General features: G+C 41.6%; 3 protein-coding genes across 3 annotated transcripts; all 3 read right to left on the bottom strand.

The window, feature by feature from the left end:
- Positions 1-4,038: 4,038 nt before the first annotated feature.
- Positions 4,039-5,147, bottom strand: LOC124342911. Its single transcript, XM_046796125.1, has 3 exons — positions 4,457-5,147; positions 4,111-4,298; positions 4,039-4,050 (listed from the first exon to the last, which is right to left on the bottom strand). The coding sequence occupies exons 1-3, from the start codon at positions 5,145-5,147 to the stop codon at positions 4,039-4,041; spliced, it is 891 nt and encodes a 296-aa protein (XP_046652081.1).
- A 6,579-nt stretch (positions 5,148-11,726) lies between these two features.
- LOC124342829 lies at positions 11,727-15,793 on the bottom strand. The gene is made up of 3 exons (XM_046796053.1): positions 13,970-15,793; positions 12,817-13,890; positions 11,727-12,743 (listed from the first exon to the last, which is right to left on the bottom strand). The coding sequence occupies exons 1-3, from the start codon at positions 15,791-15,793 to the stop codon at positions 11,727-11,729; spliced, it is 3,915 nt and encodes a 1,304-aa protein (XP_046652009.1).
- A 2,651-nt stretch (positions 15,794-18,444) lies between these two features.
- On the bottom strand, positions 18,445-20,843 carry LOC124342749 (Bloom syndrome protein homolog). The gene is made up of 9 exons (XM_046795930.1): positions 20,808-20,843; positions 20,664-20,716; positions 19,927-20,098; positions 19,788-19,843; positions 19,366-19,497; positions 19,039-19,306; positions 18,893-18,938; positions 18,680-18,829; positions 18,445-18,617 (listed from the first exon to the last, which is right to left on the bottom strand). Exons 1-9 carry the CDS (start codon positions 20,841-20,843, stop codon positions 18,445-18,447), a joined length of 1,086 nt encoding a protein of 361 aa, XP_046651886.1.
- Positions 20,844-23,583: the final 2,740 nt, after the last annotated feature.

Raw genomic sequence — 23,583 nt, 5'->3', positions numbered from 1 at the left:
GGCAAACGCAAACGCAGACGGATTAAGTCGAATTCCACTCCCTACAAAAACGTATCTCCCTCCACATGTGACAACGGCGCCAATCTGTCTCATTGTGGAGAGTCTTACAACAGAACAAGGAAAAGATGCTTACTGCAAGGCAGCCCGGGAGACGTACGACAGACAAGTCAAGAGACTCGCAGTAAGGGAGGAAGTGTATCATAAAGTACAAGGCAACAATAAAGAAAAGAAATCTGGTAAAAGAAGTACCCTCAGCCCACCCAATTATGATTTGGCAACAGACCCGCAAGAATCGGATTCAGAAGAAGAGCAATTTACGGTGTTAAACAACGGATTATTAGCAACTAGTTACGGAAAGATACTAGCCCCAGAAGCGCTAAGAGAGAAAATCCTATTCAGATACCACGACGACCCATTGGCAGGCCATTTAGGGACAAAGAAAACAATAGGCAGAATACGCTGCAGGTATTTCTGGCCTGGAATGATTAAAGAGATAAAAACGTACGTAAAGAAATGTGCAATCTGCGAAAAGAGAAAAGCTTTAGGGTCAAGTAAAGCACCACTTAATCCCATAACACCTCCGGATAAGCCATGGCAATTAATGGCAATGGACATTCAAGGACCAATGGACCTCACAGAAAAAGGAAATAAATATATACTCGTGATGGGCGAGTATTCAACAAGGTATATGATAGCAGAAGCTATGAAAGATCAAACGGCAGATAGTGTCCATGAAGCGTTCAGAGATAAAATTATCTTAACGCATGGAGTACCAGAAGAAGTACTGACGGACCAAGGTACAAATTTCTTATAAAAAACAATGGACGATTTCTACAGTCAACTGGGTGTAAAAAGAAAGAAAACAACTGCGTACAGACCCTGCTGTGACGGATTAGTCGAAAGATTCAACCGTACTTTGACAGACATGTTGGCCAGCTATCTGTCAAAAGGACGGACGAATTGGGACTACATTTCACATGCGACATTCGCGTACAACACGTCGGTACACGCCAGCACCGGATACACACCTCACTACTTAATGTTTGGAAGGGATGCAAGAGAACCAGGAGGCGTTCTAGCACCGGTAAGAAACGAACTCATAACGGATCAAAATATGGCGTTCGCCAAAATGTGGACCTTGGCAAAATCAACGGCAAGAGACCGCCTAATGGAAGCCCAAGAAATCCAAAAACAATACTACGACAGAAAAGTGAAAACAGCAAAGACGTACGACGTAGGCACGAAAGTAATGATAAAAGTGGACGAAGATATCCCAGGAAAATTGAGGTGAAAAGGACCGTATACAATACTAGAAAAGAAATCAGAAGTGAACTATAAATTGCTGACGCCGAAAGGAAAAGAATACGTCACGCATGTGGATCGAATGAAAAAGTGTAACAGTGAAAAACAAACAGACAACATTGAAAAAGCAGCTTCAGAAGCAACCGGAACGAGAGTGAGTGAAACCCTCACAGCTGATAAAAATTTGACTGTCGTGGAATCACGCACTCGAGCGCCAGTTGACAACAACCCAAACAACAGAATACACACAAATGAAAATCAGAATCAAGAAGCAGCAACGGCGGCCGCGACGGGAGCAGAAGAGATGACCGTAGCGTCATCGAATGCTAAGGAAAAATCTGATGCTCGAGCAGCAGCCACCAAAAATCCGCAACCTATAATAGGGAATGAAGCACAAGAGAGCAAAGGAGATTCAGCGGCGACAGCGACTGGAACACAAGCAAGAGTCACAGCTCCAAAAACTGCTGTGACAAATGCTGGTGCTAAGGTCGCAGCGCCAAGAAGAATACTCACGCGAGAAGTCATCTTCCCAAGAAAATACAAGGATTTCGTCGTACAAACAAGAAGAAACTAGAGGAACAACAGAAGGAAGGATATCGAAAAAAAAAAAACAAAAAAAAAAAATGATCACATCCCTCTTCTCTGTACCTTTAGTGTTGATCAAGTATTTCACCAATCCACCAATACTCGACGCCATCAGGTTGCTCAGCAGTTCGAGCCGAGAGATGGTCACTGCCTTTTTAGGTTGCGGCGCCACCTTTGATTTGGCCGCAATGAGGGCGATGGTTGACCCTTGCTTTTCATAGGCTACGGCCCCAAATCCTATCTCGCTGGCGTCGCAGAAGATGTGGAGTTCGCTAGGCTCATTTGCATCTATGCCCGTCCACCGAGGGATAACTTTTCAAGTCCCGGTAAAAGGGGTTCACATCTATAAAAAAACATTTTATTAATTGAAGTAATCTCTTCGCCCGAATTTCCTTCTGTTTCGTCTTCCGGACTCTGCAATTAAAGTTATAATCAGTAAATTTCCTTTACAAATCATTAAAACTTTTAATTTTACCTCAGATTCATTCCTTATATGCCAAAGTGGGTTGCCTTCAAGTATAAGTAGTTTGTCCATTGTGACTGCTTAGTAAATAATGTGTCAGCACGGAAGATTGTATCCTTTAAAAAATGTGCAGTCACTTTTGTTTAATGAGGAATTTACTGTATATAGTTATTATTGGTTAAATAGACGAAGTTAAGCTATACATAATGTCATTAAAAATCTCTTACTGTTATAAATGTGCATAATCCCTTTGGAGCATGATACTGATCGGCTATTAGTTTACTGGCAAATGGCGTAAAGGTTTTTGTCATCTTCTGCATGAAAGAATCAAGTACACCAGTAGGGAACCAAACCAAAGACTTTAAACCCTTACGGGTACCGTCTTCTTCGCAAAGAAGGGAAATATCCAGAAGGATTTGCAAAAGTTCCGGAAATCTTAATTGGCGATGCTGCATGGTTTTTTTTAGAGTGGAGTGGTAGCGTTCAAGCCTATTTGTCGTGTTGTTCCCCATTAAAAAAAGGTCTTTTCTGTAAAATGCATCCCACATTTCTATTAAATTAAACCAACAGGTTTTCAAGTAGTGGGCTAGATTAGCCTCTTCAAGGCTACAAAGTTAATTTTCAAATTGTTTTTTGCGTCTTTTCGTTATCCACATAAACGGCGCCTTCAAAAAGCTTGTAAATTTCTTCTTTTCTGGACTGATGCAATCCTTCTTCTTTTATTCGTCTATGTACTGCAGAAAGCGCATGGAAATGGCAAAGCAAACTTCTGGCATATTTAAAAACAACTTCGACTGCCGCCAATTCTTTGAAATCCTTGTCCGTGACGACCACCTTGGTTTTTCGACATCCTTATACTATTAAAATCAAGGTAAAAGGAAGTTGAAATATAAAATCATACAAAAGTTATAATTTTAATAGATTATACCGAGGCAAATATCTTTAAGGCAGTTTGGATGTTAGCCACAGTTTTGTCTTTCATGAAGACAACTCCAATAGGTTATATACCAAAATTATCTACTAACATTACAGTAAATAACGGCATTTTAAATTTATTAGTTCGATAAGTAGAGTCTAGTATAACCACTTCTGGAAATTTGGAAAACAGTTCCTTCTGAGTCTTCGTTTGCACGAATATCTTAGTAAAAATGTCTTCGTCGTGCAAAATTTTGACGGTGCATCCCATTTCGGCATATGTTTTCAAAAGGCGGGCAGCATTCTTCCATTCGTCCTTCGGTAAACCAACTATTTTTTGTTTCATATTTTGCCAGGTTTTTTATTCCAAAAGGCAGTTGTAGTATATATGCAACTGTTTTCTTATTCTGCCAGTAACAGCACCGGCCAGTAGAGCATTCTCAGCGTACTGTATAGCCTCATGTGGAATATTCCTACAAAAAAATTTAAAGTTAATCTGTGCTTGGAATGACATGGCACTAGACTTACTTTTTTACGCGATATGTCAATATTAGTGATTCTGAAATTGGGTGATTTTGGTGGAAAAGGTGAGAATAGTAGACAACGTATTTTTCAAATTTATTATTGAAAGAAATACAAATTTCAAATTTGCATCCACAGGCGTATGCTTCAGAAACCTCTCTCATCCCTTTCTTGCGGTTTTTGTGTTCTCCGAAATGAGAACATTTTAAAATTATAGTACTTTGATATTTCCATTCCTCCATCTCCATCTATTATAGCGGCACCTTTATATTAAAAAAAAAAGTCGGCATATGAATTAAGCTGACTATGGGCCTCATATATACCTTTTCGTTATGTGCTTCGACTGTTCTGGACTCCATGCGTAAAGGATAGAAATATTCATCTCGTAACTTATCTTTAAGTACAATAATTTCTTCAAAAGAAGAAAAAGTCAATTTTTGAATAGAAGATAAAAAGTGTTCTAATGGGGCTTCTGCCATTTCTATCAGAACTACTAAAACAGTAACTGAAACTATGGAAAGAAAGAATCACAAAGTGATTTGTCAAATTATTTACTAGTATAAAAAAAACGGATAACATAAACGAGGGTTCACTTCGTGAAAAAGGAGGGCTAAAGAGAGGGAAGGCAATAAAGAAAAGCGGAAAATGGCTCGGGGTTGCCAGACTAACATTGAACGGATTTCGGCGATCCATCCTCCCCCGAGTCCGTTTTGACGGACGAGATGGATTCCAACAGGCATAATTCTGTAATCCCGCGGCGGAAGATTCCCGTTGGGAGTTGAACGTCAACGGCTCGGACACATCCATCTGCACCTGTGTAGACCTTTGCGACGTGGCCGATGCTCCATTCACCACGTCCAAATCCCTTGTTGACTTCGAGGACGATATCGCCCACCTCCAGGTTCGGACTCTCCCTCACCTTCCACTTCTTTCGGGATGCCAACGACTGCAGATACACCGTTTTCCACATATCCCAGAAGAGATTCAGAACTCGTTGAAGATAGCGATAGTGTTCTCGCGGGGAGGCGTCATCAAATGATCCAGCTGGTGGATATGCAGTTAGCGGCCGATTTAGAAAATCGTTCGGCGTTAACGGGCGGAAATCCGCCGGATCGGAACTGGCATAAGTCAACGGTCGGGTATTCAGCAGTCCGGCTACTTCATACAATAATTTTCTGAGCAAATCTTCAGTCGGGTGACGGAAACTGTTCTTTTCTTCCAAGGCGTTGTACAACGCCTTCTTGGTGGAACGGACCAGCGATTCGTGGGCGCCTCCAAAATGAGGTGTCCGAGGCGGTTGGAAGGTCCATTTGATGCTGACCCTTTTCATGAAATCTGGGATCGCCTGGGACGCGTACATTTCTGAGACGGCTTCCCGCAGCTCCCTTTCGGCGCCGAAAAAATTAGTTCCATTATCAGAATGAATTGCCTCGGGCTTTCTGTAGAGAGAAATGAATTTTCGCAGGGCCAACAGAAAATCGCTTGTTGAGAGCGACGGGACGAGCTCCAGGAATATGGCGCGAGTGACCATGCATGTAAACAACCCGCCCCAACGCTTTGTCGTTCGGTTTCTGGCAAGGCCAACCTCAAATGGACCTTCCAACCGCCTTGGACACCTCATTTTGGAGGCGCCCACTTCGTGACAACAAAATATTTAAATAAAACGAGGAGGAAAATTATCGTGATAAAAATAAAAATTAGGCCTATAGCCAAAAACTGAACAAAATCAGCAAACGGCACACACAGACAGCCAAAATTTTCACCCACAAACTGTTGGATACTAATAAATTGGGGGCGTATAATTCTCTCCATTTTTTATTTTTATGTATATATTCATATTTAAGTTGCTTCTCATGAAAAACATATAAAGTTATCACCGCCAGTGCAATAGCCAAAATTGGCCTTAATGCACTGGCGGACCGCCAGTGCAATAGAATTGACGTTCTAAAAATGCCTCACATATCCCCCCTCCCAATAATTAGTGAAATATATTTTATTTGTTGGAGTTCTTCAAGTATTCAAAGATTTTTAAAGAGTAAAATGAATTATTGAATTTCCTGAAATAACGCGATTGCTTTCCCTTTTTCCTGTTTCATGTTCTGTTCAGTTCTGTGTTCAGCAATGACAGGTTTTAATAAGTAGATGGACGTGAACACTTAATTTTTCATCTGTTAATGGCAACCATACAGATCATGATGGTAACAATAGTTGGATTGGTTGAATAAAGTAATAAGATTTGTCCAGAAACTATTTGGCCGAATGCAACGCAAATTATTTATATAATTCTGCCAACTTCTGAATGTAACATAAAAATTGTTGTGTTTTGGCAAGTGGCAGGATAAAATATGGATAATTAGATGAACAATTTATATGAATCGGCCATCCTTTTTTTGGTCAGCACATGTTTTAGCAAGAAAAAATTTTTTTTTGTGAGATTCGGGTGAATCTATAAAGGTGCGTCCGATAGAGCACAAATTTGAGTATCTTGGAAGTGTAAAAAACTTAGCCGACAGTTAGACCGAAATTAAAATTAACTTTTAGCCATGTTTTTGGAGTGAAAAGAAGTGTTTCTTTTTCTGCAACTTTTAACTCTCAATCTTTTCTATCTTTATCATCCTAAGATTTCCACAAACGAAAAAGTTTTGATTGAATTAGATTCCGATCAAGTCTTGTGAGGTGAGTCATTTGATTTTGCTTGAAAAAAGCCTTCTCAACCTCAACAAACCCGGGTTTCAAACAGATTGTTTCCACAAGTTTATAGAAATGCAGTCCAGTGCCTTCTCCTTTGTTGTTGAATTTTTTGAGCCAGACTTCAGCATTATTGTTGGTCAAAATTATTTTACAGAATACGGACCATGCTCCTGGTGACCAAATTGTCAAATACCTAGCTACATCTAATAATTGTTAATTTTTTCGAAAGAATTTGTCCAGCAAATCAATCTCGATATGTTGAGCCTTTTTTTAAGTTAAGGAATACCTATTTCTAATTTTCGTTATGGAAGAAGTTGAAGGGAAGTATTTAAGTCCGGCTGAAAAACGAATGACTTGCAGACGACGTCTGCACAAAACTTTAGGGTTGGAATTGGAGTGATAATGTGACTAAACAATTTTTTTGAAGTTCAAGGGAAGGCACAGCCTAATCGTTTTACGTTTGCATATACTTGCTAGAAGGCCCACAATGTTGTATGTATGTATTGTATGTATTCAATTTATATAGCGTCCTTTCTATTCGTTTTCAAGGAAACTCAACAAGTTTTCAGCCTAACTTAAACTTCAATTTTATTATTTTTTGTTTAATTAATCCTCCCATAGAAATGAAGATGAAAATGCCAAAAAATGGACCAAAGCTAGAAATGGTGCTTCCGTACAATTTCAACAGTAACATTTTAGCACATACCAACCATGACAAGATTTTAAAAGTTTCAGCGATATGTTTGCTGGTGGTGAAAGTGAAATGGAGTCTGCGTTTTTCTCTTCTGCCAAAAATAACGACTTTCTTGTAAATAGTTCAATTAATAAATACAGGAATATCATGGAAGATATATAATACTAACTGGAAAACTCTTTTGATACAATTCTGCTTTTGTATCATCCCATTTTATATTTTTCACGGTGAATGATCTTCGAGTTGGATCAAATAGATACTGTGCCCCCAAACGCCTTATACTGATATATGATGACGACTTAGTATTCAACACAAAAGTGATAGTTTCAAAGAAGTAGGTGGATGTGGAAACACTATTTCTTGGATAAATCCTACATTTCTCTATCTTCTAACCTACTATTCACAACAAGAATATTATATTGATTTCGCATTCGACAACATACTGAGGATATGTATGGAATGGGTCCAGAAGAAAAGAAATTTTTGGTAGAAACTGTTTAAATTTAATAAGACCAATACTCGAAAAAACGACGAAAATATCAAGAAAAATTAAATTTTTTTTGGAAACATAATGTTGAAAACAGTACTAGTAATCGTATGGTAGAGAAACCAAAACCAACAAATTCGCTGAAAAAGGGAGCCACAGGAAATGGCAGGGCTGGATCACCGCGGTGAACTTACTACCGCGGTACTACCGTGCGGTAGCGGTAGAACCGCGCGGTAGTACCGCACGACTTTACTCTACCGCAGTACCGCGTTAGTTTTCAAATTACCGTGCGGTAGCGGTAGTTTTCCACGCCATCTAGCGCTGATTTTGTATAACACAATAGAAAAACAATAGATGGCGCTCTAATTTTTCTGGGGCAATTCATCAGGCCTCTGTTGGATCACCAATCTTTCACGTTTTTAGGCCAAACAATCATAGTTATCCATTCTTAAACTTTCTAATTGACATTTGCGAATGAAATTTCACGACATTGTAGGTCAACTTGAATTAAATATGAGCGGCGTATAAGCGCCTAGCGCCTTGAGTGAGAAGAACGCTTGTTTTCCAGAAGCACGCGCACGCGTTCACGGCTTCTGAAATAAAACGTCGCAATTCCGTACTCTGCATGGTTGGAACGTTTGTTCTGCCTTGCTGGAAAGATCTATTGTACCAGTGAGCAGTTTCTTGAATGATTTTTTATTTTAAACCGTTTCGTTAAATTAAATCAAAAATTAACTCTAATTTATTTAATTACGAGAATTAAATCATGCAAGGATGTTTAATTTAGTTCGTGATTTAAACGGTTTAAAACACAGTGAATCACGGATAAATAATAAAATTGTAACAAGACGAGAAAATCATACAAATGAGAATCTTTTTGCCAAGATAAATTAAAAAAAAAATGTATTTTCAAAATCAAAACATATTTGATTGAATTTTTTTATTGATACAATACTTCAAAAAAAATTATTTCTGATTTTGATTCATTAATCAAAATAAATCGTGATTGCCACTGAGGAATGGGTTTTTAGATCCAAATTAAAAAGAAAATTTTTAATGAAAGTATATCAACTCTTCTATATTCCGCTTGAAATGGATTTGAAACATTTCAACATTTTCATTTGCAAAAGAATTAAATACTACCGCAGTACGACTACCGCTACCGCGATAGTCCCTTAAACTACCGCGGTAGTACCGTACCGCGATAAATTTTTCTTTTTTAAGTTACCGCTGACGCGGTAGCGGTAGTTTTTTTAGACTACCGGGCCCTGCCCTGGGAAATGGGTACTTAAGTCTATTTCAAAAGAACTCAATTTAAAACAAAAACAGGTAAAACATCTCTCAATCAGATAGTTCCAACAAGAAGAAGAGAAACAACCAGAAATTAATAGCTTGGTGGAGTAGAGAGTGCGGGGCACCTGGGAAGGAGCCCTAATAATAAATCTTTTTGTTTTCGAATCTGAATGTATCCCCAATACAGGTCCACACATCAAATCAATATTTGCAGAACAACTCCGACTGAAAAACGAATGACTTGCAGACGACAGATTTTATAGGATTCAAACGGAAGAAAAAGAACCATCTGGAATTCTGGTTGGCATGGATCAAATCAACTTGATCATTGACAGTGGAGCATCAATTCAATCCCGTGTGGATTAAGAGACTACACTACTGCATTTTGGATCATGCAAGGCGGTCTATCAAGAAAAACGCCATCTCGAACGGGTAAAAAAATCATTCAACACGTACCTTATCTCTAACAACAATTATTCATCAGCACAGGTCGTTACATCATTTACAACGGCATGTGCCAGTTCAACTAAAGTCTACCAAGCCCAGTAAAAAAAAGAATTTCCTTCGCAGACTAGAAAATCCAGTCTCCACATCCCAAATAAAAAAAAACATCACCCTCAGATGACGCAGATGGACCGGAAGGAAAAAGCAACAAGAAAAGGATGGAAGAAGACGAACTTAATGCTGTTAAATTCAATATTTTTCTCTTTTGGAAATTCGAAAATTTTGCAAACTTGGATGGAACAGACGCAGTGAAACCAGACGATCGTTTCAACTGTTTTGAAGAAGAAATCACAAGACTTCCAGAAGGTCGCTACTGCACCCCGACACCATGGAAAACAGACAAATGGAGACTGAAAAAGAATCTCTAATTGGCCACAGGTAGACTCGAAAGCCCTCTGGCAAGAATTGTAATGACGTCACTCGGCGGAATAAACTAGACGTCGATGATTGAATTAACTGAATGTATTGAGTCGTGTAAAGTAATGGAGGGGCCTGAGTAGCGGGTGTGTACTAGGCCTCAGTCGTGTATCTACTGTGTCGATTAGACAAAGGGTAAACTCAAGGGGAGGATGGGAGGCTGTCAAGTAGCCGACGGGCAATACAATGTTGCAATATCGCAAGTCATCACAATAATTAGAAAAACTCCACAGGATCTCGCCAACTACAGCAACGAGATCCAACAGCTCATTGACAACCAGCTTGTGGATGATGCATACATGGAACTTGAAGATCATCATATGTATGTGCCACACAATCCAATCTACAGAAGAGACAAGTACACGAAAAAAATTCTTCCAGTTTTTTAAAGAGCAGCAAAAAGCAAATATGGACCAAGTTTAAACGAAGTGTTGGAGACTATAAAGAACTTAAACCGAGATCTCATTTCAACTGCGATGTGATTCCGGATGAATCCCTATGCCTGGATAGCAGACATCGAAAAGCATTTTTTAACGTAGCGCTACAGCCCGCAGGTGCAGAAGCAATAAGGTTTTTATTTTCCATGGATCCAAATAAAATTGTCTCCTCTCTAATTGTCTTTAAATGGAAAAGAGTACCATTTAGTCTCAGCTCCAGTCAATTTTGCTTTTGTTGCTAAAGGGAATATACCGATGAATGGAGATGTATATTCTTGTTATGCTTGGAGATAGAACTTGTAAAGTCTTGAGATAATTTAACACGAGGTCTGATAGGAACAGAGACGTAAAAGAGACAGACGAGCAGACGATACAAGGATAATAGAACAAGATCAGGCAAATGTTTCTATACAGCATAACTCTAATAAAACAGTAGTTGCCATTGAATAAACAACAGCTTCGAGCGGCTGTTAAGTCACATTTTCCAGACAGAGTGAGCCAACTCATGGAACAGCTGTACGTTGACGACTATTTAGGTGGTAAGGACAAAGTTGAAACAGCCTAAGACAAGAGCCGACGAAACAAACACTCTGTTTCGTGAAGTACGACTCAACATGAGGAGCTACATGCAACGAATAGTGTAGAGCTCTTCCAGCATTTGGAAAAAGGACTTGAAAACCAAGCAGTTGGTCCCCTATCCCCTTCTTTGGACAATCAGCAAAAGGAGCTCGGGATCCGGTGAGATACTGGATCCAACTCGTTTCCATTCGAGCCTTCTTTAATTGTTCAAGCAGCAGAAGAAATAGGAGAAAACATCACAAAAAGGAAAATTTTTAGTAGTATTTCAGCCAGAATTTTTGACCCACTAGGTTTTTTTGGCCCCAATTGTCCTGTTGCTAAAAATAATTTATCGGCAACTTTTGGAGAAGAAGATTGATTGGGATGAAACCATTCCAGAATAAATTCAACAATCCTAGAAGGTGGCAATGAAAGGTGTTAGGTTGTAATCCGGGTAGTTAATTTAAGTAAATTAACGGAGTGTATTAAGCGAGGCGAAAGGAGCTTCTCTCTACAGACTCAGCCGAAACCAGACTGCCCTTCTTCCTGCTCGCTGCTTCCAAGCTTCAGCGCTTGAGCGCCGCACGACATCTAGCGGTCGCGGGAAGAAGGGCACAATAACACAACAACTCTCCCCAAGCTGTCACGCCGTAAACAATTTTACCCAAGTAGGGCGTGACAGCTTATACACACAAATGATAGTAGCGAAATCAAAAGCATACAAATATACGGGGCGGCCGACGGGAATTCCGCGGCCGCTTTCCCAGAACAGAAACGGAGAGAGAAAACAAGACACCAAAAGGGGGATACATGTAAAATCAAGAACACACAGTATTACCCATATACGGTGAGCATAGCTTACATAGACACAATGACTTTCGGGGTCCGACGGCGGCCACTTCGGCGTTGGGCCGGCGGATTTACACGGGAGGAGGCGCTCTTATCGTCGACGTGCACGGCCGTTTCGTCCTCGCCTGACTTTTCCGTGGTATGGGGCGCACCGTCACGCCCGTCGCCACCATTGTCGCACGCCTGATCCTGAGCTCCGTCGTCGTCACCTTCACTGCCGCCCGTGTTCACCAGGCGACGCAGGAAACGCCGGTTTCTCCATAGTACGCTGCCGCTTGCAAATTTCCCTCTGTACGCGCGATAGCGCCCAATCGCAACGACCACGCCTACATGGCTCCACAATTTCGATTTAGGGTCCTGCACGCGCACGTTGGTGCCGATCGGCAATGGTTCGAGGCCGCGGGAACGGAGGTCGTAGCGCGTTTTGGCGTCCGCGTTCGCAGCCGCCTGGCGATCCCTCGCCTCCATGACGGATTTCCAACACGTCGCGTAGGCCGAACGATGAGCCGGGACGATCGAGCGAAGCTGGTGTCCGAACACCATTTGAGCGGGCGATAATCCATTCTCCCGGAGGGTATTCCGGAATTCCAGTAGCCCCTGCTTAAACTCCTCAGTGTCCAGGTCTCCGGATGGGGAGATTTTCTCCACTAATTCTTTGACGGCCTTAACGGCCGCTTCTGCGTGGCCGTTACTTTGGCTATAGTTCGGCGTAGAATTGCTGACGGCGACTCCCCATCGGTCCATAGCAGATCGGAAAACGCCCGCGTCGAATTGAGGCCCGTTGTCGGATCGGAAGCGCATTGGGACGCCAAGCTCGGCGAAGTTGTCGATAACGGCGTGCAACACTTCCCGCGCGGTTGGGTCCCGCCTCCACCTGTGGACAACCGGCCATCCCGACAATCGGTCGGCGTAGACAAGCGCGTGTAGCTGGCCCGACTGGAACAGGTCGGCCGAAACATCCTCAAACACGTGTGTCGGGAGAGGGTCAGACATCATGGGCTCCTGTTGGTTGCTCGGCAGGCGTTCCTGGCACGTAGAGCAGGTTGAAAGGAGTGTCGTGATCTCATTTGTAATGCCCGGCCCTTCTGTTCGTCCGCACGATTCCCTGGTGAGCCGCCTGGAGCTTCCGGAGGACATTCTTTCGGGCCGCCTGAGGTATTACAATGCGGTTTCCGAACAGCACAATACCTTGTTCCACTGATAACTGGTGGCGGATGCCCCAATAATTTCCCACTGCGGCGGGTGCACGGTCTCGACGCTCGGGGAAACCAGATTCGATTGCTGCGATTAGGGCGGAGTACTCTCCGTCGCTCGCGGCCACCGCACGGATCTCATCGACTAGCGGGTCGGGTAAATGAGGAGGGACGGCGGATTCATCCGGATCCAAGTTGTCGTCGTAAGAGATGGCGGCGATCCGGGAGATGATGGTGCGGTGAGCAAATGCTGTGACGTCCGAGTTGGCTGCTTCGTCGTCCGGGCCGGGATCGTTTATCGGTGCCCGCGATAGAGCGTCCGGGATGGCATGCTCTTTCCCCTTGCGCCACACGGTGGTGAAAATATACGGGGCCAGACGCTCTTTTAGGCGCTGGATTTTTGGATTTTCCACAGCGTCAAGGGTGTAAGTGTTAAGGATGGGCACGAGTGCTTGGTGGTCCACCACTAGCGTGAAAGCAGGGAGTCCCTTCAAATAAAGCTTGCACTTGCGGATGGCCCATTCGGCCGCTGCCAGCTCAAGTTCCACGATTGCATATCGGGATTCCGTGTCTGTGCACCAGCGGGAATTGGCGTCGATGAGCCGCCACTGCGCATCGTGTTTTTGGAGGAGGGCGTACCCCATTCCGTTTTTCCGGGATGCGTCCACCTGTAGAGATGTCTCCCGTGACGGATCAAAGCTGGCCAGAATTGGGGGCGCTAGTAACGCCGATTTTACCGCCTCGAACGCCATTTCATGGTCGGCGGTCCAAATATAAGAGTTCCAGGAGCTGAGTAACGGGCGGAGCGGCCCTTTTGCAGCGGCGACATCCGCCGAGAAGCCGGCGAGTTGTTCCACGAGTCCCATGAAGGATCGGAGCTCCGTGATGTTATTCGGGCGCGGGAAGCGGGAAATAGCTTGCAGCTTGTTGGGATCGACGGTGACACCGCCATGTTGGATTTCGTATCCCACCCACGCTACCTTGGGTTCCGCAAATTACCAAATTACCAAATTACCGCTACCAAAGGGCCGCTTGGAGAAGAGCGCACACACCTTTCACGTGCGCTGGGAAATCTCGGTCGAAGCGGAGCAAGTCGTCCACGACACGAACAGTGTTGACTTGATCGGCGAACGCCATATCTGCACGGCGGTTAAATTCGTCGCCCGAGCAACTAAGCCCCATTGATGCCCGTAAAAACTTGAATCGGCCCCACGGCGTCATGAAGGTTGTTAGGATTTGGCTGGACGGGTGTAGCGGGATCTGGTAGTACCCGTTCGCGGCGTCGAAGCAGAAAAAATTAGCTCCGCTGTCGATTTCCGCTACTGCATCCCGAGGCGTTCGCGTGGGATGAGTGGGACGGCGGACAAACCTATTGAGGCGGGTATGATCCACGACGATTCTCAGCTTTCCGTTGGAACGGCGAAGAACCACTAGCGGTGCTGCCCAGTCAGTGGCTTCTTCTACCGGGACAATCAGCCCCTGCTCCACGTAATCGTCCAGCAATTGCTTCACCTCCGGTCGATCAGCGAAGGGAATGGGGCGTGCCCCATTAACGTAGTATGGGACGGCGTCTTCTTGTAACTGTATGATCATTTCCGGACCCGTCATGCATTGGAGGCCCGTGGACTGATCGAAAACATCGGAGAAGTGATTAGCCACAGCAGCTTTAATCTCCGCTTTTTGCTCCGCAGATGGGGACGACGGGATGTTCAAGTTTTCGAGGAAAACGGAGGTGACGTCATTTGAGCTTGAAGCAGGTGTCGTCACCGTCTGCACGGATGCCGGTAAGCGGGGGAGTGGTAGCGGGTAGTCGCTGTGTAAAATTCGCAACGCGATACAGTCCAGCCAACTCAGCAGGACGCCATGAATTTCCGGACAGATGACTACGGTGATGGTGGCTGCTTGTTCGCCGTATCGGATCCGAACGTCCCTCTGGCCGATCGACAGGAGGGGGGCCGACTTGTCCGCCATCACGAGGTCGAAAGAAGAAGATGATAGGTCCGATTCGGACAGCCCGATAGCGGATAGGAAATCCAGCCCACCCACGCTGACTTCCGCTCCGGGATCCGGGGTAACGTTGGCAAACGACCGCGCTGAAAGCCCGTTTCCGTCTAATATTTCTACGGCTATAACGGGGGTGCGGCGATCACGGTGTTTAGCCTTCACGTTACCGATGCATATGCGTGCCATCTTGGTTTTGGGGGCAATGCCACCATCCGTTTTGTTGCCGCCACCGCCATGCTCGTAACGAGAGCCGCCGCTGCCGCCAGGTGGTCTCGGTTTGCTGGATTTGTTGGGGCATTTGGGAGCGAAGTGGTTTGGCTTGCCGCAAATATGGCACATTTTCCCGATGGCCGGGCAGATTTGGCCAGCAGTATGCTGCGATCGACCACATGCACCACAGGAATATGCATCCGACGACGAGTGCCGGCCGCTCTGTTTAGCTTGAATGGAAGAGACGCCAGTCTGGGTGCTGAGGATTTTTTCATTGGCCCGGGCAGACTCCTCGCTTCTGCATAAATTTACCGCTGCCTGGGTCGCTGGGAACGGGCTAAGGGCGAGGAGTTTCTTCTTTGTTTCAGAATCACGAATACCCGCCATTATGCGGGTGGCCATGCGGCTGTCGATACACGCGCCGCATAGATCTGCAGCGTCCGCGAGCCGCCTGAGGCTGATGTAGAAATCGTCGAAAGATTCCGCTGGGCCCTGCCGGCGTTCCTCAAAAGCAACCCTATCTAGAGCCACGTTCCGTTTTCCGCGCACGTAATTCCCGATGAGGTCGAGTACAGCGTCGGGCGTAGTGACCGTTGTGGGTAGGATCCCCAATACAATTTCAACTACTTGCTGCATGGAAGGGTCGAGGCACATCCGAAGCGCTGCCATCTGTTCGGCTGCCGGGTATGATACCAGTTGATTGAGCGCGGCATAGTCGTCCCATCGATTCCGCCAGGAGCGGAGGAGAGAAGTCGATACGTCCCCGTGCAACTTTTACATCGTGGAGGGGTCCAGGCGTCGACTATAGCCACTATAGCCTTGCTATAGTGTAACATTAATGGCCTCGTCAAGCTTTAGACGATCGCTTTTCTACAACTAAGCCGTACTTTGTGTTAAACTAGCCTTTATAGTGAACCAAAAAAAAAATGTTTATATTGATTCAACTTAAGATTTGTATAGACACAAAAATTGTTATTAATTTCACTCTAGATAGTTTAGTGGTGGCTTCTGAAAATGCAGCAACGGCTCTCGCTTTTTTAAATTTGTTGTTGTTGTTTTCATTGGGACTTTCTTTTCTTCCGTTAGATGGCGATTTCAATAAAAAACTTAACATAAACAGTGGTCTTTATCTGTGTCTGTGGCGTAAGTAAAAATTTGAATCTCATTGGTGTTTTGAAGCATTAGTACTACTGTACAATAGTAACATTAGCCATAGTCGTAATGGCATTGCCATAGCCGTTCTGGCAGTCCTCGTGGTCAGACCTATTACCATGCCGGTCCCACTGGGCAATAGCTTCTCTTCCAACATTATATGAATTGTCGTTTCCTACAACTAAGGATAAATCCTGTTTTACTTTCTCATGAGTATTTTTTACGTCACTATTAACAACAATTTTACCAGAAACACTGTCACCGATTTCACATACATACTTTAATGATATTTTCTCATAGTCGGTTTGATTGTTGGGCTCCAATTTAGCTTTTTTTGCAGCTCTTTCTCCGTTAACTTAACGGATAACTTTACTGTTTCGAGAATCCACTAACGTCACATCACTACCTTTTTCACGTCGCGAAGAGCCCGAGCAGTAGGATCAGGAGCAGGATTAGAAGGTTGCTGATGTTTTTTTATACTGTTTGAAAGGCGCTCCATTTTATATTTTCTATCACCGTGTTCATAGCACCACAAAACGGCATTGGTGCACTGATAGGATCTGGGGGTGAAAAGTAAAAAGAAATATATTAGTATTTGCTAAAATTTAACCTTAACGGACCGTTTACTTATGTTCGAGAAGTCGGTGTTCCTCCATTTTTTGTTTTCCGTCAATATCGTATGGAAATACAGTATCCAATTCCTCACCGGACTTATTTAAGATGCCACAACGTACCTAAAAATGAATTTTAAAATAAGAGTGGTACGAGGTTGTCTATCTTGGATATAGCTAAATTTTCAAAAATTTTCAGATTGGAGTAACCTTAACCTAAAAAGCATTGACTTTGTTCATAAGACAAAGGGAGAGTGAGAAAAAGGGGCCGACCCCTTTCTTCCCCTTTCTCTTCTGCCTTTCTTTTCGTACTCTTTTCTGCACGCAAAAAGATAAAATTGAATTACCATTTCATCTTCCAGGATGGCATTAATCAACCGCCGTTCAGCAACAGCTTCAGCCATATTGACGTATAAAAAGAAAGGGGGAAACACACTAGGAAAAAGAAAAAGACGATGAAGAAGAATAGGTGAATTAGGGCCCCCTAATGAACGCAGCATGCCATTAGCACGAGGCCAAAAGCAGACGTGAATTTTATTAAGCGTTAAATTTATCGACACGTTTGTTTTGTAGTGTTTTCATCAGTTGAATACTTTTTTTTAAATTGCTAAGACTGGGATGTTTCCTACTATCTGGAGCTACCAGAGCCTGGCCTTTACTTTTATCGTCAGGCGTGTAGTTGTCAATTTTCTCTCGAAGTTTTTCTCCGATCTCCACAAAACTTTTAACTTCAAATAAAAAATAGGTTTCTCCTAATTGAATTAGGTTTCTTGTATTTTACTGATTTGAAAATGTACATGTTATTCCAATTATATTTTCTCATTATAAACTTTTGTGGACACAACAATGGGTATATGCACGCTATCTCGTGGGCGTCATATAATGTTGACCCTGACGAGGAAATTGCCGGGGGTAAAAAACCTTTTGAAATATTTGGAAAGGAAGTAGAGGGAACGCAACAAATGAAAGGGGGAAAAAATGGGAGATGACAAAAAAATAAAAAGCAGAGTGTTATCACCTTCGGGGATAACCTTGGCAGAGGGGAAGCAACAAGAAACAAAAGGATGAGGTTATCCCCTCCAAGGATTAAAAATTACTAATATTTCTAATTAAGTAGCAAAACCAACCTCAGAGATGGGCCAATTTAAAATCTAATGTAGTCTACCATAACATTTCCTAACGATATTTTTAGTGACTCTGTCAATAAATTGATAAGTGACAATTTCTTCATCAAGAATGTCATCAATTATTAGACGTCGAATTAGTGACTTTACATTGCATTGTTTCCAATCTGTTGGGTGAAAAAATAACAATAAAAAAAAACAAAATTTAATTATGCTCTGAAAGCTACCATTACAAAAGAGTTTCTTCTTTTTTTCCAAAGTGAACATTTCCAACAGCTTATTAATCGTGAATATTTTGTTTGGGTTGTTTGAGATAACTTTCATAATCCATTCAACCTCTTGTAGAACAAAAAACTTTGTTTCAACTTTCTATATTGCAATTGCATGAAAACTATTGTAATATAACGTAAACAAAACATATTAGTGACTTACTTTAGCAGTACATTTTTTCGCATAAAACGAGACCATCTCTTTCGCATGAAATATGCTTCTCGCCAAGGTGATTTGCAATCAACGCATTGCGGCAATCAAAACTGTTCTCGCAAAAGCTCAACATTTCCTTGAGTTCTCTCGTCTCGGCATCCCTAGTTTCTTGTATCTTTTTCCCTAAATAAAAACTAATTATTCATTACTATGATAAGTTTAATATAATAATCATAGTAACCAACCATTAATTAAATGTTGTAAATAACAATGACCATAAAATTGATACAAAAGGACAAAAGAAGCAATAGAACTGTCCCGACCAGCTCTGCCGCACTCCTGGTAGAATGAACTAATTGAGCTTGGCATTGGTAAATCAAAGATGAATTTGACATCTTGAAAACATAAAACAGATTAGTTAAGAGAAAATAATTACATTTAAATTAAAATATAATTACTAGGTTTGTTTACGCCCCTGCCAAAAGCGTTAGTAGCACAGATGATCTGTGAATAATAAAAGAAGTAAACGATGAATTATTTAATAAGTAATGTCAAAAATTAAAACTGATTTTTAACATTAAAAAAATAAAATATTAAGAATCACCTGGCAAAGTCCCAACATCCAATTTCCCTGAAAAGATTCTCTTTGCACATCAGTCATACCAGCATGATATGGAGCGGCGGTAAATCCTGCATTGACAAGGTGACGGGCAAGTGATTCGCATTCAAAACGGGAAGAACAGTAATTAATTCCGCAATAAGACATGTAACTATCCGAAATCATTTCAGTAACAATTTGGAAGTTGTGGACTGAAGTTGACTTTTTAATCAATTCTATTTTTAAGTTAACTCTAACACAACTAGTTGTGGACCTAGTCAAAATAGAAATAAAAGATAAAAAATTTCTATTTGAGAAATTAGTAATATTTACGTGTAAGGATCTTGTAGCGATAGTGATTTAGAAATCTTTGTTTGTGTTTCAAGGTTGGCTGTGCCGGTTAGAGCCATTATGGCCACTTTTGGAAAACATTTTCTTAGCACACCAAGCATTCCGTATTCCACACTAAAAAGGAGAAAAAAATTTTAATTAACGATATCAATAATTAAAATTTTGATTCTCATCGAAATTCTGTCCCCCATAAAGAAATACAATTTGATTCCTCTATCACTAACCGCATCAAATATCCTTTCCGGAAAAGAAAAATCAAAAGTTTTCGAAGCTTATATCGGTCGCCAACTTCATTTAATGCCTTGACTAACTTTTCAGGAGAAAAAAAAATAACATCTTTAAAATTATAATTTTTAAATAAAGTTTACATAATACTATACCAGGAGAATGTTGCGTCAAATTACATGAAAAATTCGGTAGCATTTGCATCGTTTTCAACGCAACCAAAACTGACATTAATCTAAAACAAGATTTCAGCAAATTAAACAAGTAATTAAAATGATGATTCATTTTAATTATCCATTTACTCTTTAAATGGTTTACTTGATCAAACATCAAAGATTTCAATGGAGAAACAACAACAGTTATTCCACGCTCAACCAATCCAGGAAGGAGAAAACAAGCTGATTTGCCAGAGCAAGTTGGCATAATGATCTGACAATCTCGTTTTGACAATGCTACATCAACAACTTCTATTTGCTGTTGCTTCAAAATACTACATAAATAAAAACAATATATTACAGAATTTGAATTATTAATAATGAATATTTTTTTGAATTTATTGAAACCAAGCAACTGCATTGCAGTAGTAAGTGTATGTGTTTCTACAGTCTTGACAGAACTTGTTCCTGCAACCATCAAATCCCACGGGTGTCATAAAAGAATCTTCCATAGAATCTCAATTTCCATCACAATAAAGAAATTGAATTTCACACAAAACTTCTACAGTTTTTAATAAAGAAACAGAAACATACCCACTGTCGTTGTTGGCAATCTGCACTGAGTCAGCATCACGGACAAGATCCTTGATACTTTTCTTCTTTTCTATGAGAAGATTGAAAAGATCCTTTTCCACTGCATATTTCCCAAATTTCCCGTCTTCAACAGGGTAATAGCAACATTGACTGTTGATATGTGACGATCAATAGTTCTATTCATCACTTGTTAGTCCTAGTAAATAAGATACAAATTAGTTATTGTAATAACTTAAACTATTAAAATAATGTTAACAAATTAATACTTCATCTAATGTACATTGACTTTCTTTTACAGTGTCTAACCATAAGTAAATTGACTCGTACAAGTCTGAAGCAGCACGTATTGCATCATGAGTCTAGAAAACATATTAATTTAACCATTAACTAATTTCAATTAGACAACGCAAATTGAAATCACTCTAATAAACCATTTAATAACAAGTGTACCTGTGATAGCACACGAGAATTGTTATATTTCTCCATTGCTAACACATCTGAAAAGAGTATTAACTTGAATGAAATGACAACAACTGTTTAACCGCAATAGACAACATTGCTAAGTATAATCTAATCACACAGCGAAAACAAAATCTTCGCCAAAAAATATTGATTTCTTCTAAATTTAAAGTTTATTTAACCATTTTCAATTTACATAAAAATAAAAAATGGAAAAAAATTATGGACATATTCAACAGACTTGTTTTTCAACAATCATAACATTAGCTTTGTTGATTCAACAACAAAAGTATTTGTTTCGGTAATAAGCATCAATCTTTTGTTGGAAATTTTTCAGAAATTTTGATTATTTTGTAAGACCAGAGCTATAGACTGAGTCTATATGCCGTTTCACGGCAAAGTCACTGCAAAAAACATGGAATACTGTTTGTCCGTCACTGATAACCACGCCCTCTCAATTAAATTATGTAAATCAATAACATACGACAAAATATTTCTCCAACAAAAATTCGCTTATTATAATAGACAACTCACTATTCGCGTGGTACAGCCGATTGTGTCACCCCGGAAAAATTACTTCCCCGTGTTTTTCACAACTAACGTCACAGCTAAACGAAGCTAGACACACTCGTGTACCACGGACGGGATGTAAAAAATCTGGCTTTTGATGGAAGCAATTGATGGCTATTGAGCGTCAACGTGACAACTTGGCCAAGGGTGATAACAATGAGTTCGGCATAAAGGGGCTTGACCAATTAGAAACACGGCGTTGTGAGAATCCTGTAAGAATACCACCAATAGCAAGGAAAACAGAACTTCAATAGCTGACCTTAATTCAAAAACAGTAAAGTTTTGACAGAGAAATGAATAAGAACATCATTTGCCTTTTTATAAGACTTAGTGGGACGGAGAAAAGGCTGACAAGGCTTTGAAAGTAGAGACGACAATAAGGAAAGCAGATGTAAGAAAGGAAGCCCTTCCTCACTCGAGGTTTTTCAAACTAATACAACCACTTAAACCGAAAAACATGTTATGAAAAAACACCGATAGCATTTCTCAACTCGACAACATCCTCATCTTGTAAATCACGAATAAAATGGAACTTAACATCAATATGTTTCGTGAATTGGTGAAACTTCTGTGGGTTGCGCACCACATTTATGGCACTTTGATTGTCGCAGAACAATAGGGTGGGTTTCGTCTGGTCACTTCCGAGATCTTGCAGCAATCGCCTCATCCAAACGACATATTGGGGGTGCTTCAGCATCTGCCATGTATTCCGACTCAGTTGTGGAAAATTATACACAGCTTTGGCGTTGGCTTTTCCATGAGACCGGTCCGCCATTCAGGATAAGAACAACACCTGTTGTCGAGCGACGGTCGTCCAGTTCGTCCTCAAAAACAGCATCGCTAAAAGCATGCAAGACTCTTCCATTACCGGTGTCGATTCCATAGGTAATACCATAGGCTGAGAAAAAGAATCCTCTAGATTGCCTCCCAGTGAGCTCTTGTTGGTAAACAGGAAAAACGGGAAACTTGATTCGACACGGGAGCTTTCCTGATTCTCGGACCGAGAACAACTTGCTCTTGGCCACCAATCACGACTGGATCAATGTATTTAATGCAGGCTGAACACAAGGTTCAGGAATAGGCTCAATTTCTCTGCTTTATTGTCTCCTGCTACTAGTTCAGCAACTTGACCATCTTTTAGATTTGGAACACCGACTGGATTGTCATCTATTTCCATACCACCCACTGCACCTTCTTTTTTTGAATTTTGAATTTCACTGTCTTTGTCTTTGGCTCATCTCCTTTTTCCACTTTCACAACAGGGATCAAATCAAATGCTTTGCCTATTGACGGTATAACTGAAATCGCGTTAGTCGAAGGAAAGGAATCGATCATTAACAAATCAGACTTGAATACATCGGAGATAAGATCAGTCACACCACAAGGGGGGTCACCAACCACACCATTGCAGAATTCTTGGAAAACAACATTTCTACTAATGAGAACTTTCACGGTCGTTGGGTCCCAAGCTCTGACAGCTTTCTGTGTCTTGCTGTATCCAATATGTCAACACTTGATAGATTTTGGGTCGAGCTTGCCGCGTTTCTCTTTTAAAATGTGGACATAGAGAATTGAACCAAAAACTCGAATGTGAGAGAGGTTTGGCTTCATATACCTTTCCAGATTTCATATGGAGTTTTTCCTTCAACGGATTTATTGACCAACCGATTTAGAAGATAGACCGCGGTGTTGCAATCCTCAGCCCATAGCTTGAGTGGAAGGGAAGCAAAATGCATCATGCTGCGTGCCGATTCGAGAATGGTCTTATTAACTCTCTCAGCAACTCCATTTTGTTCAGGTGTGTAGGCAACGGTCGTCTCATGGCAGATTATATTCTCTAACAGCCAGCTTTCAAACACTTTCCCGATGTATTCACTGCAATTGTCACTGCGAAGAGTGACTACCGGGTTCCAAATTTCCACCTCGGTTCTTTGTAAACTCCGATCCTCCGAAATAGACAGAACCACCAAAGGCGGGAACTGATATTGGACCACATACGTTCGAATGAACAAGTTGGCCTATTTTCTTTGCACTGGATCTACCGGTTGGAAAAGGAAGGCGGTGTTGCTTCCCAAAGACGCATCCTTCACAAAAATTATCCTTGTTATCTTCGCCTATCATGAGACCATCAGCCATTTTATTTGCAGCCATCTTCTTTATTTTTGAGACGCAGACGTGGCTAAGTATTTGATGCCAC

This window comes from Daphnia pulicaria, chromosome 1 (assembly GCF_021234035.1).
Source record: "Daphnia pulicaria isolate SC F1-1A chromosome 1, SC_F0-13Bv2, whole genome shotgun sequence".
NCBI classification, from domain to species: domain Eukaryota; kingdom Metazoa; phylum Arthropoda; class Branchiopoda; order Diplostraca; family Daphniidae; genus Daphnia; species Daphnia pulicaria.
Note: the sequence above shows the minus strand (reverse complement) of the source record. Positions and strands in the feature narration are given on the sequence as shown.

Bases quoted from the DNA above. Each gene is read 5' to 3' on its own strand.
- LOC124342911 (XM_046796125.1), bottom strand. From the start codon at position 5,147: ATGTACGCGTCCCAGGCGATCCCAGATTTCATGAAAAGGGTCAGCATC. The intron at 4,299-4,456 runs GTTAGTCTGGCA...TTCTTTCCATAG, and splicing joins ATCGCCGAAATCCGTTCAAT to TTTCAGTTACTGTTTTAGTA.
- LOC124342829 (XM_046796053.1), bottom strand. From the start codon at position 15,793: ATGGCAGCGCTTCGGATGTGCCTCGACCCTTCCATGCAGCAAGTAGTT. The intron at 13,891-13,969 runs GTGAAAGGTGTG...GCGGAACCCAAG, and splicing joins ACCGAGATTTCCCAGCGCAC to GTAGCGTGGGTGGGATACGA. The intron at 12,744-12,816 runs GTGCGGACGAAC...TCTACGTGCCAG, and splicing joins AGGCGGCTCACCAGGGAATC to GAACGCCTGCCGAGCAACCA.
- LOC124342749 (XM_046795930.1), bottom strand. From the start codon at position 20,843: ATGGAGAAATATAACAATTCTCGTGTGCTATCACAG. The intron at 20,717-20,807 runs GTACACTTGTTA...TATGTTTTCTAG, and splicing joins ATTCTCGTGTGCTATCACAG to ACTCATGATGCAATACGTGC. The intron at 18,939-19,038 runs GTGATTCTTAAT...TATTATTCACAG, and splicing joins GGATGTTGGGACTTTGCCAG to ATCATCTGTGCTACTAACGC.